The sequence below is a fragment of the Drosophila hydei genome, unplaced genomic scaffold, assembly GCF_003285905.1.
Source record: "Drosophila hydei strain 15085-1641.00,03,60 unplaced genomic scaffold, DhydRS2 tig00008144-arrow-arrow-pilon, whole genome shotgun sequence".
Lineage (NCBI taxonomy): Eukaryota > Metazoa > Arthropoda > Insecta > Diptera > Drosophilidae > Drosophila > Drosophila hydei.
Window position 1 is genome coordinate 620182 of NW_022045849.1, and position 15944 is coordinate 636125.

The 15944-nt window shown below is 40.4% G+C and overlaps 2 protein-coding genes across 2 annotated transcripts in view; both read right to left on the reverse strand.

Annotated features, from left to right (window-relative positions):
* The window catches only part of LOC111602640 (choline O-acetyltransferase), a 30868-nt gene extending 16946 nt beyond the window's left edge, over positions 1–13922 (reverse strand). Inside the window, exons 1-3 of the mRNA XM_023319801.2 lie at positions 13894–13922; positions 13810–13843; positions 12183–12420 (exon numbers count right to left, since the gene is read on the reverse strand). Coding sequence (XP_023175569.1) covers positions 12183–12420; positions 13810–13843; positions 13894–13922 — 301 coding nt within the window. The remainder of the gene's footprint in view (positions 1–12182; positions 12421–13809; positions 13844–13893) is intronic.
* On the reverse strand, positions 1638–12258 carry LOC111602662 (vesicular acetylcholine transporter). The gene is made up of 2 exons (XM_023319845.2): positions 12183–12258; positions 1638–4680 (listed from the first exon to the last, which is right to left on the reverse strand). The coding sequence occupies exon 2, from the start codon at positions 4127–4129 to the stop codon at positions 2420–2422; it is 1710 nt and encodes a 569-aa protein (XP_023175613.1). The 5' UTR covers positions 4130–4680; positions 12183–12258; the 3' UTR covers positions 1638–2419.
* Positions 13923–15944: the final 2022 nt, after the last annotated feature.

A 15944-nucleotide genomic window follows, 5' to 3' on the forward strand; every position in this document is an offset into this window, starting at 1 on the left:
AGAATGTTTTTACAGCTATAACTAGTTTCTGTTGTTGTTTTGTTTATATAATTGTATTTTTACTATTTGGTATATTGCTTTCCGAAATGTTCTTTAAATGTGTATGCTGATATATATATATGTATATATATTTGTATATATAGCGCTTCATTCGCAACGGATCGTGGCATTATCTTTAAGACTCTGCTGCTGATGTGAGTGTGTTTGAGGTGAGCCCTTGATGCTATTATGCTATGTTAACATGGATCGTAATCATATATAAACTATATATATTAATTCTTTACTCTTCCTATATAGTATATATAGTGTTTTTAAAGATTCTGCTCGTACGGTGTGTACTTTGTTTTAATTGATACATTTGATGGGAGATTTTTTCATGAGTTTATATTCATTCATATTTACTAAAAGCTTTCTTAAAATTTATAATAAATATATCTATGTATATATAATTATGTATGCTAAATGATAATAGACAGGTTACGTAACGGAGTGCCATATAAAATAGAAAACCATATATATCGGGTATATATATATATTAATGAACTATCCAAAACGTTTGCTTAACTAATTGCTTTGAAAATCAGTGCATTTGCTAGACATATAGTTGGATATATATGTATTTGTATATATATGCTTGTAGTATATGGGTTATATAAACTAGGCTGTTTTCTGCTTCTTAAAATTCCTCAAAATAAGCTTGTTCTGCTCCAACTGTATATAGTATATATGTATATATACCAGCAGATTAGATAAGTTTGCTATGAATTTGAAAAAAATGGCCGTGTCACTGATATGTTTACGGATATAGAATGTTCAAGACTTTTGACTAGCATAACTACTATGTAATACACATTAAAATCTGTATATATAGTATAGATATATATGTGTGTGTATATGTATGTCGTAGGCCAATCACACTTGACGACATTTGGTAATCAAGATTAGACGAGAGTTTTTGAGACTTATAATTCGTATCTAGGAACGGAATAGGTAGATATATAGCAGATTTGACGAAAGACTGGCATTGATAGGAAAGAAATTGTAGATCAGTTGCTTAGTAAACCATATCTCAAGATAAATAAGAGAGAATAGAGTAAGGAAATAGTAGAAAGAAGTGTCTCACTCTCTCCCAGACTTCCAGCTGTGTTCAGATTCCCTGTCAGCCAAGTCTAATGCCTGATTACGCTATCCAATTGACCTGGCTCACTATAACGGACTATGATAATTAGCCGTGTATAGCAATTGCCATACAAAAATGTCCAGTTGACTTAGTTCCTAGAGAGAATAGGTGTATAATATATGTATATATAGAGCAGCTATAAAAAGCGCTCTAAAAATATGAGTGCGATCGAAATGATATATATATATAACATACAGTTGTCTTCAGTAGTTAGCTAAGTTTAGATAATGTATCTGGCGATACATGCACAAGGTACACACATTTATGCTATGCTATTATCGAGCTGCTATGACTAGGCGATACCCTGTATATACATAGATACAGCGAGGGCTTAGCCAAGGGGCGCATAGAGTCGACAAAGCAAATAATAATTGATTGGTAGGTATATATGAAACATCTAATATTTTCAAATTCTTGTTACGGACTAAACGTATATATATGTATATATATATAGACGATATTTGTATGTATGTATATAGTACTAATAGCAATAGTTAATATCACTTTTGGTAATTTAAACAGGCGAGCCATTGAGACTCTGATATGTATCGTTACCTTGGTTGTGTCTTATGTTAGAAATATGTATAAATATTTCAAATCAAAAATCGTTTTCAAAACTCGAAATGATATAGCTCAGCCGAGCGGGCGATAGCACGATGAGTCCGACAAGTCCGTCGCAATGGCAAACGAAAAGGTGTAAATTAATATTCGATTTGTGCAAATTGTGATATGTCTGCGATATGAATGCCATTGCCTGCTAAAGACACGACGGCACCTGTGGCACCTGTGCAGCCTGCTCAGCTGCGCCGCTTACCAGCTACAGCTTGTATAAATATGTATATAATTATATATCTATATATGTGTGATATCTGTTAGAGATCGGAACTAGGAACAGGCGCGGCTGCTCCTCGAGTTTGATCCAATTATGACTATGCTTTGGTTGCTCTAGCTTCAGCGAACAGAGTACTGAGTATAGGGGGCCCGATATCGGTGCCGATATATCTTATATATAGCTGCGTGCAATCAGTGTATAATACAAAACTGGTGCATGGGGGCTTTAGCAGCTGAACTTGAACTATTTGCATGCCATATGCAGTTTTATAGTGTACGTACCACTTACTATTTATATATATGTATATATGTAGGTAATATCCTAAACCAAATTCAAGGTGAGTTCAACAAAATAATATAGTATATATATATATAGAAATGATAATATCTTTTCTTGAAGACAACAGTTTAAAATCCTTGTCTAAATGGATTCGCTGGTCCAGCAGGGCCTCTGCTTGGCTGCTGCTGCTGCTGCTGCTGCTGCGCCTGCTGGAAAGGATTCGCCACACGGGGCTGGGCGTAGCTGCCGCCCTGCTCCTGGTAGCCCGGCTGATAGCTCTGGTCCTGCTGATAGCCAGCTGCCTGCTGATACTCGTACTGCTGCTGCTGTTCATCCAGATTGGTCTCCTGCTCCGGCTGATACTGTTGGCCGTACTCGAGATGATTCTTGAGCTCGCCCTCGACGGGCTTCTGGTCGTGCATGACATAGGTCTGATACTCCTTGTTGGGCGGATCCTGCATCAATATGTTGGCCTCATTCTCGAACGGCTTGAAGTCGTAGATATTACGTAACTTGCGAAGCACAGGCACATAAGCCAGATTCGAGAAGGCGATGAAAAAGTTGAGCGCTGTGAATCCAATTGCCTCCACCACGCCGCCCGCTATGATCGGCCCCACGGCATAGGCAATCGAATAGGAGATGTCCGCAATGGCATAGATGCTGCCATACACGGAGACATAGCGTACGTCCACCAGGTACCCCAGCGTTGGCAACAGCGCCGTGTCTATCAAGGCAATGCCGAAGCAGATCACACAGATGGGCAGCATCAGCATCTTATAGCCGCTGCAGAAGGGTATGATGAAGCAGGATAGACCCTCCAGTGCCAAGCCGCCGGCTGCCATGAGCCACTGATGCTGTGGATATTTGCGTGCCATCTTTACCGTTATGACCACGCCCAGTACGTGTGGGAAGAAGGCAGGCAGCCAGACCATACCAATCTTCCAGTTCTCCGTTGTCATATTATCCTCCATCCACAGCGAGATGGTGGGCTCCAAGAAGGCGAGTGCCACATTTGACATGGTCAATGCTCCGGCACAGACGGCAATATAAGGATCCATGAGTAGGCGCCAGATGGGTATTACCTGATTTTGAACCTCTTTGCTCTGCTTGATCTGCTCCTTGACGGGCTTCATTACCAGCAACAACATCAGACCATCCAGCAGGCAGACCAGTGCCAATATGAGAAAAGGCACCTCCTTGCCAGCAAATTGATACAGTGCACCGCCGAAAGGTGGCGCCACTAGGCAGCCAAAGCTAATAAATGCCAACGCAATGCCCAACGCCTGCGATCGCTCATTCTCCTCCGTAAACCGATCCGCAATCATGGCTAGACCCGAGGTGTCGGCAAATGCCGATCCGGCACCCTGCAGTGAGCGTGCAAAGAAGAGGACGCTGTAGCTGCTGCCGCAGGCAAAGACGGCCGTCGAGAAAAACATGATGGTCAGGCCGATCATCATGGGTATATCGTAGCCGATTTTGTCAATCAACCCTCCAGAGAATGGATTCACCATCAGCTGGACAATGGCCTTGGAGGCAAAGAGTATGCCTGTTGCAGAGTCTTGACCATGATGATCGTGATGCGTCGGAATTATGCGCCCTGTGATATTATCACGTAGCGGCGGCGGCGTTGGTCCTTCATCGAAGCTGCCAATCTCTCGAAGATAGTCGGGTATGATCGGTACAATGACCATGTAAAGCATATTGTCCAACAGCAAAGCAATAGAGACAATGACCAGGATGAGACGACGCTGATTCACCGGCTCCTGTATCTTCTCCCACACAATCTCCTTCACCTCACGTAGCTCCAGGTTGATCAGCGGTATTTGAAAGGAGGCCATTTTGTTTTACTTCTCTTTTGATTTAGTTCTAAGAATAATTTGAGCTCTCCCAATCTCCTTTTCTCTTCCACTCAGCTAACACTGCTTCAATGGCAAGAGGCCATTTTGTTAGCTTTCGATTTATTTTTAGAATTGCTAGAGCTCTATTGCTCTCTCGCTCTTACACTCTGCTTACTGACTCTCAGTGGCAGGGGGACATTTTGTTAGCTGCTCTTTCGATTTATTTTTAGAATGGCTTGCGTTCTCTTTATCCCTCTCGCTAGCTCTCTCTTTGTTTGTACTGTGTGTAGCCTTTATAGTTGATTTGCTGCTTCGCTTTTGATGCTTTTCGATTTCATGTCCGCTACCGGAAATTGGGCAGCTGCATCCGTTTCCGGTTGAATGGCTTCGAGTCTGTTTTTGGTGGTTCGCTCGATGGTTAACTCCAGTTTGCTTTGTTGCAGATGCAGTTGCAGTTGCACACACTGCTGTCTCTTACATGATTTCGTGTTGCTGTTGTTGTTGTTACTTTTGTTGTTAGTGTGTGAGTTGTTGGCATGCCAGTGAACAACCTTTAACGACACAGAAACAAGATTTCGTTAGTTTTTTTCGTTATTGCTCAGACAGTAGTTAATTGTTTTTCTTTTCATTTTTTTTAAACATAATTTATTTGGCATTTTTATTGAAATATTATAGAATTTGATCATTTGTTTTTATGATTGAAATGTTGTTTCTGTGTTGCAAAAGGTTGCCTGCTGGTGAACAACAAAAATGTGTATTTGTTAAAATTAGTTTACACATATTTACATAAATTAAGTAGAACACTTGCTGCTTGCACACATTTCAATCATAAAACAAATACCATAAATATTCTATAGAGTATTTCATATGCCATTACAATGGCATTAACAATAAATACATATGCAATTATTTCAATTGTGCTGCGAGGGTAGTTCGACAAGTATGCTCACAGCCGCGTGGCCACACTTCAAAATCATCTAATTACATGTAATATTCGCTTTGTACGGAATACACAAAAGAGAAGAAAAAAACAACCACATGTTTTGACGAAGCGCAGCAACTCTTGAACAGCACGCAAGCCACAAGTTGTGGTTCGAGCCTCAACCCACTAAAGCAATCAATCAGTCGCGAGCTTCCACTACACTGCCACAAATGGATAGAAGAGGGGATAATGAGAATTGTAAAGATAAGGAACTCGATTTTTGAATAGCCTAAAGCATGGCTCGAAGTAGCAGACAGTTTCTCACTATCAGACTTTAAAAGAACTCCAACTTTGAATTATCTTAAGCCCGGCTCTAATCTGTCGACAGTTTCTCACTATCAAGACTTTAACTACATATATATTTTTGTCATTATACACAATTTTTATAGCTTACAGTGCTAGTCTTGAGCACTTTTTAGTTTCTATAGTTTATCTTCTTGCCATATATGGAGCCATTGGACAACTGTCTGCTCTCCCATGCCAGCTATCAATGCTGATCTAATTTCAACATTTATCTACCTTGTTGCCACCCCCAAATAGACAAACATAACATAAAATCGTTACGTGTGCAGGGTATAAAAATATACCCAAACTCCCACCAACCATCCAGACATCCAGCCATCCATCCATCCAGCCCCTGTCTGATGGGGTCTTTTGGTATATGCGAGACGTTAGAATAACATTTCGTTTTATCATTAAATTTTCATGACCACGTTTCGTGTGCTGTTTTACTTTTTTGTTGTTGGGGCAACCCCCACCTGCTTGGGTTGCGTTTCTGTTTGGGTGGGTGTGGCTGATCGGAGGCGAGGGCGGGGGCGGAGCGGGAGTGGTGAGCAGAGCCAGCCCTTAGGCTTCTTGCACATGAGTCAATTATCGTGGATGTGTGTTTGTGTGTGTGTGTGTGTGTGTGTGTGTGTGTGTGTGTGTGTAAGCTTTGCTTTTACTCGCTCACTAGGTAAAATAGAGTGTATTGGTATTATCGTGCCTTAAGCTATAGGGCATAGCCTGATATAATATATATATTCTTATTGTCGAATCCATCAGGTTGAGATATGCATTTCACAGTACGAAACTAAAGTCTTTCGGCGAGCAACTGGACACTAGACCTTATTTTCATTGTTATTTGAAGTTTATGAAACGGTCTGCAGCTAAGACAATACTAAACTAAGCTGAGGGCCCACATACCCTTAGTTCATTTGGACAGCTCAAATGGCAAATGGCAGTCCTAAAGCTGAACACAACTAGAGTTTGACTGAAAGGTTGTCATGGATTATCAGGCAGTCGGATGCATCCCACTATAATCAGCATATTAGCTACTCTTCCATAGGAAAACTTTAAGCTACAGCTGAACTGCTTTAGAGCTGGAAGAGCTTGGTCTGCATCACAATGGGGCTTGAGCGAGTATCAGGCAGTCGATAGCAGCCTGCTCCCTTATCATTTCTATAACGGAAGACTTTAATTTTGGGCTTGTTTTGTTGTGCTGCAACAGGAACAGCAATAGCAACAACAGCAGCAGAAGCAACAGCAAAAGCAACAGCAACAACAACTGAATCGTGGCTCAGGTGGGTCGCTTTACTTGACCCTGGGGTTGGCTGCACGCGCAGCTTTTTATCAAAGCCAGGGGTTGGCACTCGCAGCTGCTCGCTGCTCGAGTCAAGTGCAGAAACGTGTGCCAGCGCTAACATGTTGGTTATAATAATGAACAAGACCAGGCCAAGCCCAGGGGCCTGGCACAGCAGCAGGATTATTAAAGTTCACACACAGACAGAGAGACAGAGAGACAGACAGACAGAGACAGCGGGACTTTGAACATCAAACAGCGGCAATTTATGTTTACGCCTTTATAATTTTATTGATTTTTCCGTGCTGACTGGCAAAAAAATAAATAAAAAGGAAACGCCGCTTGCAGCTGATGAATTTCCCAGCAAATAAAACATTTTGTGTAATATTTTCGTTTTCCATTCCCGACTCTGTTTCTGTTTCGGTTTCAGTTTGTGTTTCATAACATCAACTTTAGTTGCCGTTCTCATTATACTTTCTTGACTTCCTTTCCACATTTGCCTCAATTAGCCCGGAATTTATATTTTATGCATGAATTGCGCATCTGCTGCAATTCTAAGGCATTCCCAAGCGGAGAGAAAACCCTTACTCTTATCTCTCTCTCTCTCTCTCTCTGTACATTGTTATTGTGTGTGTGTGGAAATTGAATCTGCTCGCAGACAGCTCGATAAAACGACCAAAGTGCACTCCAAATTGAAATTTTCGCCTGCAACTCGAGCTGCCTGCCTTGAGAGCCAGCTGCAAAATAGATTACTTTTCACATTGTTTTTTTCCAGTGCACATAAGTAAGCAGTTGAGTTATGAGCTTTTTCTGTTTGCTTGAGCTCAAAAAGTCTGTCGAGGCGAGCCCAGCTTCGTAGTATGTAGCCAGCATTGGGAGTGCTCGACTGTGAAATACCGCGCAACGTCAAGTCAAGTCATATACAGATTATGGGTAACGCTTTATTAGACGTATATATAAACTATATTGTATGCCCAGTCTTTTCCGAATGCTTTGCGTTCATAGAGACAGACAGAAATACAGACAACATGATGGACAAGCCAATATACTCCAAGCAAGTCATGAAGGAGTATATGAATAAAAATGGTTTTTAACTAATTTAGATATTTTGCTATATCAAAAACTGATCAGTCTATCATTACATGACTTCAAATATATTTATTCTGTCTGATAAAAAACCAATTTCCACCCACTTACAACTGAAACTCTGGCTGTTTTGCATGCCTCCCCCTTACCACTAGCTACAGGGTATCAAAAAGAAAATTACATTTCGTTTCAGCTCAAGACTTTTCCCTCTTCCAGTTGTCTGTCCGAATAGGTAAACAGCGCATAGAAATACAATTTCATTTTTCTTTCAAATTACAAACACACACACACATATAAACGTGCGTTAGCCAACACTGGCTGGCGTGGGTGTGGGCGGAGCAGCAGCGAGTATAGCGTGAAAGGAAAAACCAATCATAATATTTATGATAAGCCGCGTTTCATTTGTCAGCCTACAAAAGGCAGCGCTAATCCTTACAAGTGTTCCATTGTACACACACACACACACAGACACACACACACACAGACACACACACACACGCATTTACAGAGACACCCTTCATCGAGCACTCGAGAAGTGTTGTAAGCTGCTTTACTCAAGTGAATTGGGCATGGAAGAGTTCCCTGTGCGCTGAGCCGTGCGCATATTTATGGCACTCACTGTTTCCAATCAAATTTGTTGCCTAATTTCGGGCGTCGCATTCATTGATTAATGACATGTGAACCAGATGTGTGCGTGTGTGTGGGTGGTTGGGTGTTTGCCAATTTGTTCTCTGTCTTGCCATTAATTGAACTGTGGACAGGTGTGCGCCAGCCGCAACTTGATCGATTTGGCTTTACCTTAACCCTCTTTTCTGACCTGCCCCCTCGCAACGTCTTTTATTCGCTTTCCGTTTTGTGTTTCAAGTTTAATTGTCTTGTCTTTGGCTTTGGCCCTATCGATTTCACTGCAATTGGGTTAGCTTAATTGGTTTGCCCAACGCCAAAGCCAAATTGCAAAACTTTTCAAATGCTACAAAAATTATCAAAAAGCAAAAAATGCAAAACATCTGAAACGTGCCGCCCGCTTTTGTTGTTATCATTGTTGACTTTGCTTTTCGGGCAGCAGCAGCAGCTCTAAATGGCTTTCAGCAATTCCCCGAAGGATGTGCAGCCACTTAGCCAGGATCAGGCTCCAGCTCCGCAGCTTAGGGTCGCACGCGTTCCATTTATAACGCTCGTAAATGGAAGCGCGTGTATTTTACACCAAAGCAGCTGCGGAGGCAGACGCGAACTGTCTCGAATACTCTTCGCTTCAAAGGTAACAACATTTTGTGACAAGAGTCGAATATTCTGAATCTTCATGTGTCTTAATGAATTTATAGACTCATAGTCCTAGCTGTCACCGTGTTAAGGGTATTCACGCTTCATCTAGCTCTTCATTTGGCCTTTCTTCTAATGGCACCACGGGGCGTATACGTGCCATGGACTATAAATCAAAGCATTAACTGGGCGTGGCTAGGCACCGAGTGTGCGTGTTTCTACAGCTCCTAAATGGCATCCCATTCGCAGTGCCACGCCCTCAGAGCAGCGCCTTTTTCTACAGAATACGCCTGGGTCAGCTTTGCCTACAAATTGATTCTGTCATAAATTACCTTTATATGCGAGCCTCTCGCTATATACATATATAATATATATGTACATATTCTGTTTAATTTAGTTGCCTGTCCAAGCCTGATTAATCGCTGGCAGTGCCGCTTTGCAGCTCGTGCGACAAGGCGCAAAATGTGAACATTTGTAGCGCTACAAATGCCTCCCAATCAACAACACCATCAGCGACCGGTTTACAAGTTTACGACTTGTGATGTTGCTGCTGCTGCTGCTGAAGGCTGTGGCTGAAGGCTGCTGCCAGATACAGCACAACCTTTCGTCCTCGCTTGCCCCATCAAGTTGCGCGCTCAGAAAGTGCAAAGCGGGCATATTGGCTGTGTGAGACTTAAAGTCGAAAGACCTATGTGAATATTGCAGCTTAAAGGAGAGGAGGCTAGATGAGAAGTATATTAGCTGGGATTCGATGCATCGAATCGTATAATAAAACTTATTTAATACAAAATACACATATGTAAGCATATGGAGACCGCATCCACAAGTTCTAAAGATAACGCCATAGATGCTTAGCTTCATCTCTAGACGACACCTCGGATTGCGGCTGTTGGCTCAGGGTGTCAGCTGTCATATTTTGGGTCGCAGTAAGTTGGAGTCCTCTGCTACAGTAAAACGCAATAATGATCTTTGTTTCATGACATACGAGGATTATATGCAGAAGAAGATCATTAAGTGGTTTGGTAATAGCTTTCCAAAAAGCAATCCCTTTTCTATCATGTCATGTCTTTATAGAACTTTTGAGGCAAATAATTATATTACAATTGTTATTGATCTATTAATAATATTTGGCAAGCGAGCGAGATACAGTCAGTTGCAAATGACTACATTTTTATATGTCATATGCTTAAATTGGACTATATATCTATAAGATAGACAGTTTATCTTTTTATTTAACTATCTCTATCTCTTTCTATAAAACTATAACTAAGATAGACTTATATCTATCTATCTATCAGTTTATCTATCTATTTATCTATCTATCTGTTTATCTATCTATATATCTCTCTATCTATCTCTCTATATATCTATCTATCTATCTGTCTATACTTCTAAATATATCTTTCCATAACGCTTTCCTATCAATTCTAGTTACACTAAATAATTTGGCTAATTTCTGAGGCTGAGCGAGTATCATGCAGTCAGTTGCTGGCGATTGCTGCTGGTTATGGCTCAATAGAAGCGGGTTCAACCCTCGAGTTGCTGCTGGTTTGCGGTCTCGCAATTGCGAAAGGGGCTGGCTGGCTGGCTGCGTGTGTGGCTGTGTGTATAGTTCGCTCGCTTCCTTTATCAGACAGCATCAAGACAAATGCGTTACTTGTTTCTCGTTTGGGCTTATTACGAGCTACCTTCCTTCCTGGCAGGCAGGCCGTCAGCCACCCCATTGGAATGGCTTTTGTTTTGACATGAAGACCGCTATGAACACATCAGCGTTACAAACGCCTCGACAAGGGCAAACAAGGCAAACAATCTAATGACAAGGCGGCAGCCAGCGCTCTGTTTGTCTTTGTGTTTTCTGTGGCAAATTTATATTTATTGGCTTCATTATGCTGCAGCAGCATCGCGACAGCAGCAGCAAATACTGCTACGTGCAGGTGGCTGTCTTCAAGAATTATTTTTGCCAACCCTCAGCAAGTTTCTCACTTTTAATGATTTAATGAAAAAACTAAACACAAACTTCGTTAGCTCGTGGCAATTAAATGAAGCGAAATGCCTTTTGAATCCGAAGCATTAGAGATATTTTCACAGTTTTCTATTCAAAATATATTAAACTGTTGAACATTTCATATATATATATTTACAGAAGTAAGACAGTACTCAACTAGAAATTATCCGTACCTAACTGCAGCTGCTATATCTCTAGCTTTTATCGGAACTTGGCATGCAGAACCAGTTGGACTTGTTTTTTGAGCAAGATCAGGAATATTATTACATTGCTTTATGGCTTCTGCTTCTGCATTTTTTAGACTTAGACTTAGACTTCTTAGACATTTGAATATGCAGCAATTAATTATTTTTTAATAATTTTTCTATTGTAAAAAGCACCAGAAAAAAACACTTTTTAAAATATTTTAAGAATTGTTTTTGAAATAAACAACCTTTAAAGTTGAAATTACAAATGAAATTAAAAATATTAAATACTTTTTAAATTTAAATTAGTTTATATTTTATATTTTGTATAATATTTTGTAATTTAACTCTTAATATTAATGAGAGTTAAAAAATAAAATTGTTAAGTTAAAAATAATTTCAATATCTAAAACCTTTTTCAAATTTTTTTAAATACTAAAGAGGCTCAAAATATTTTTTGATTAGTTTTTGGATTGGCTTAGCTAAATATTCCAATATTATTTAATCATAATTAAAATAATTGTTTTTAATATTCATATACATTTTTTAATTTTCTAACTGTTCTAGTTGCTTTTCTCGCTTCAGTTTTTGGACGCGCATTACATAAGAACAAGAAGCGATTTAGCCTCTGCTCGCAGAGACGTTGAAAATCTAACTGTAAATGTTTCAATTCCATTTCGTGCCAGTGACAAGAGCAGAAACGGCATGGGTCACGAAATACACACAGACACCTTGCTGGGCAAAAGCTATGCCTGTGTGTGAAGGTGTATGCGTGTGAGTCTGTGTGTGTGTGTGTAGAGGCCGAAACACTTGGAGCTTTTTTAGCAGTGTTTGCATGCGAGAAGTTTGTTTAATTTTAATTAGATGCGAATATCCTAGGCTGGTTATGTAAGCAGCTCGAATGGAGGACAAACATAGCTAGAGGGACTCCATATAGATATGGGCATGGGTGTATATAGGTGTATCTGACTAACCTGTGTCGCTCGGTGTGATGTTGCTCAGGCGATGGCTGAGAAAGCCGCGCAAGTTGGAGACAACGCGCTGCGGCGAGTTGGGACCGCTGCCAATCGAGAAGCTACGCAGTTTGGAGAACAGGGCGGCCGACTCAGCGCTGCTCCCGCTGGCTCCTCCAGCGGCGCTGCTGCTGCTGTTGGCCTCGTTGGACGCCACGTTCGTTACGTCCAGCAAAACGGAGTTAGCAGGAAAGCAACTCTATCGCTATCGCTATCGCTATCGCTCGCTCGCTCGCTCTTACTCCGTCGCTCTCGCTCTCTAGTTGAGTTATGTAAAAACCGTTGCACTTAACCAACTTTACGCGGAATCAAACCGAACGCGCTGATACCCTTTCTTTTCACTCACGCTGCCCACGCCCGCAATTTGCTTTAATTAATTTTCGTTTATTTTGTTTTGTTTTTATTTTTTTAATTTTTCTACTATTTTTTATGGTTTTTGCAAAGTGAGCAACGACAGCAGCAGTTGGCAGCGTGCGTTGTGTCGTCCGGGCAGGAGCAAAGGTAACTTCTGTCTGGCGCTGCTCGCACGTAGCTGCTGCTATACCGTTATTTTCATTTCTTCTGCTGCTGTGTGTGTTGGTTTTTTTGTCGGTATTCAGGCTGGAATTCCAGCTCAGGTCTCTTTCAGAGCTTTCCATGGCGCAGGACATGGCGCATGCGCCTGCTTGGGGCTGCCCACCAATTGGCTCGCTGGCTGAACCTCTCCTACCACCCGCGCCTTCCTCACCCACTTCCCCAGTGCGCCTTCGCAGTTTTCCCATGCACATTACTTGCGGCTCGTTGGGCACATTTGAATAAAATTCTATTCGCGCCGAGCTCGTTCTTTACCTTTACCTTTAGCTCACCCACGCAAAGGAAAATCAATTTCTACCTGTCTAGGCAGCGCACAATTTGCTTACTACTTCGCTCACCTGCTGTTTGTTGTTGTTTATTTTTGTTTGCACTTCGTGTAGCATAGTTTTTGGGGCTTATGTAAGGCACGCATTTTGATTGTCTTCTCCCCAACTCTCTTTCTCTCTCTCTCTCTCTCTCTCCATCTCTCTTTATGCTTTATCAATTTATATAAGTTAATTCAAGTCTTTTACTGCTCTTAGCATTTGTCTCTATCAGCTGCACATGTTGACTGCATTGCAGCTGCAACTGATTAGCATCGCTGGCCAATTGTCTGCAGGTCTCCCCCTTCCCTCTTTCCACTCACTCTCTCTCTCTCTTTGTGGCAATTTCTTTTGTCATTCATCATTTGTCAGTCGTTTTTTAGCAATTTATCAAGATTTAACTTATGCCCACTCACAGCTGAAGCCATTGTCCTTTGATTTGCACAAAAAGAAAATCCTCTGACAAGGGTTTGTCCTTGAAAACTATAATGAGAATTTGTTGGCTAAAGTGGGGGCCTCGCATAGTGTTAACTAGTGTTAACTTTGAACTCTTACATAAGCCACTGAGAGACTTAATCTTTAGTCAAAACAAATTTTGTCTTAAGCTTAAAATTTCCTAGAAAAAGTGAGAAACTCTTAACTAACTTAGCTGGTATTACAATATTATTCATACAAATTGAGATTAAGTCAAGTCTTAGGCTTAAATAACTTACCTTTTTGATCTCCAGAGTCTTTCCATGGTCATCCCTACAGAACAAAACACAAATTTATAAAATAAAGCAGACTTTGGAACGCACTTTTCGATATCTTGAGTTCTTTTGGACATTTTTAAACCATGAATATTATATATCAACTTGATTATATCTATATGTAAACCTGCTATGATTTAAAATATATTTTTATTTAATTTTTGCCAATTGAAATAAGGATATAAGCATATAATCACCAAGAAAATCAAATATAACAAATTTGTTGTCGAAACCAAATAAAATCTACGATTTATGCTTGAAAACAATCGAGTTATATCGAGTTGTTTCATTTATCATTTATCGATTTTTGTCGATTATCTATTGCATTATTCAAGAACATTAATATGTAATATATATCTAATCTATATATCTATATCTATATTTCCAGTTCTTAGCGACTTTCAGCTATGTTTGAAAAAACAAAATCTTAAAATAGATTTTTATCAAAATTTAACTAGCTGGATCATATATTTAAAATACTCCAGGTATATCCATAAATACTTATATCGATGTATTCCTCTACAATATACAATCCTATACAATCCGTATAGCTGTATAGCTCTTCTCTTGTTTAAGCCATGTCAAAGCAACATATTGATTACGATCGAACAATATTACGAAACATTGCAAGGATTTTTGCGATCTTAGCCGTAGACAATAGATGGACAATTCTTGCTTCCGATTTCTCTTCTAGCTGCTTCTCTAGTTAAACTCAGTTATAATTCAAATATAAAAACTTTGTTTAGCTACGCCTGTGGGTTCATTGTGTAAAGAGACGTCAATGCTATGCCAAGTATATATATAGTATATGTATGTATACATATACCGGGTGTATATATCATAAGCAAATAATTCATTAGGCTTCACTGTTTGCTTATAAACCACGCCATTCATTAAACTATGAATTGAATTCAGTTCGAGTAGAAGTCAAACCAAGGGTAATGCGCGATATTAGGAATTTCTCTGGAATGCTTGCCTTATATTTCATAATGTTTATGTATAAGTTTATGCACACCCACCCGCACACACACATACACACACACACACTCGCACTTATGTAAAAACTTTTGACAACGTAGAGCTCAGTGCTGCTTTAAGAGCTTTATGTTGCCGAGAGTATTTCGAAAGTGTACTTAAAATTGCAATTATATATATATATTTAGAGAGAGAGGGAGAGATGAGAGAGAGCGAGAGATGCAATCTTATAAATTTGGGCACGTAAAAGCAATTACGTATTTCTCAAACGCAGTGAAAATGTGTGGAAAATGGTGAAAAACTGAGGCTTAAGGCCACAAAACACAGATCGATAAGGGCAGCAGCAGCAGCAGCAGCAGAAGCAGGTGCAACCGTAAGGTAAATCAAGGTGTGCCACAGCAGGACATCAGGTGTGCGTGTGAGCCACGACTTAAGCATCAAGCACACAGCACAACTAAATACATAACTGTATAAATATATATATATATACATATAGAGGCAAAAATTATATGGCACAGACGTTAGCGTCGACGTCGACAGCGACGTCGTCAGAGTCGGGCTAACGTACTTTGGCTTGTCGGAAAGTGGTTGAAAACAAGGTTATTTTTGCCAAAGGCTAAGACATGTGGCGTGGGCGTGGGCGTGGGTGCGGGCGTGGGTAGCCATGGGTCGCTTGCAGCATTGCCAAAAGCAGCCGCAGAGAAATGAACACAAAACACGCAACTGAAGCTAGAGAAAAAGAATATTTATAGAAAACAGCAGAAAGCAGCTCCTCTAGCTGCACACAATGGACTGAAGGTGAGCTATTTAAGCTGCCAGCTAAATGCTACGAATGACGGCTACACTCAAAGAAACTGCGTGCTGAATGCAGTTTATGGCAAGCAAACGAAAACCAAATATCATAATATCATAAATATATCATCATAAAAATATCATAAGCCAACGCATAAAAAACTCGACTCTTAGCCCTAGCTTGCATTCAATGTGCGGGCTAGTTCCAGGGTAACTAATGGTCGGTCAACCCTAACAATATAGATATGGCTGGATATATTTGCCATGAACAACACAAGTAAGACAGATCCGTCTGCTAAGACTGATTGACCGACTGGAAGTTACCCTCGCAT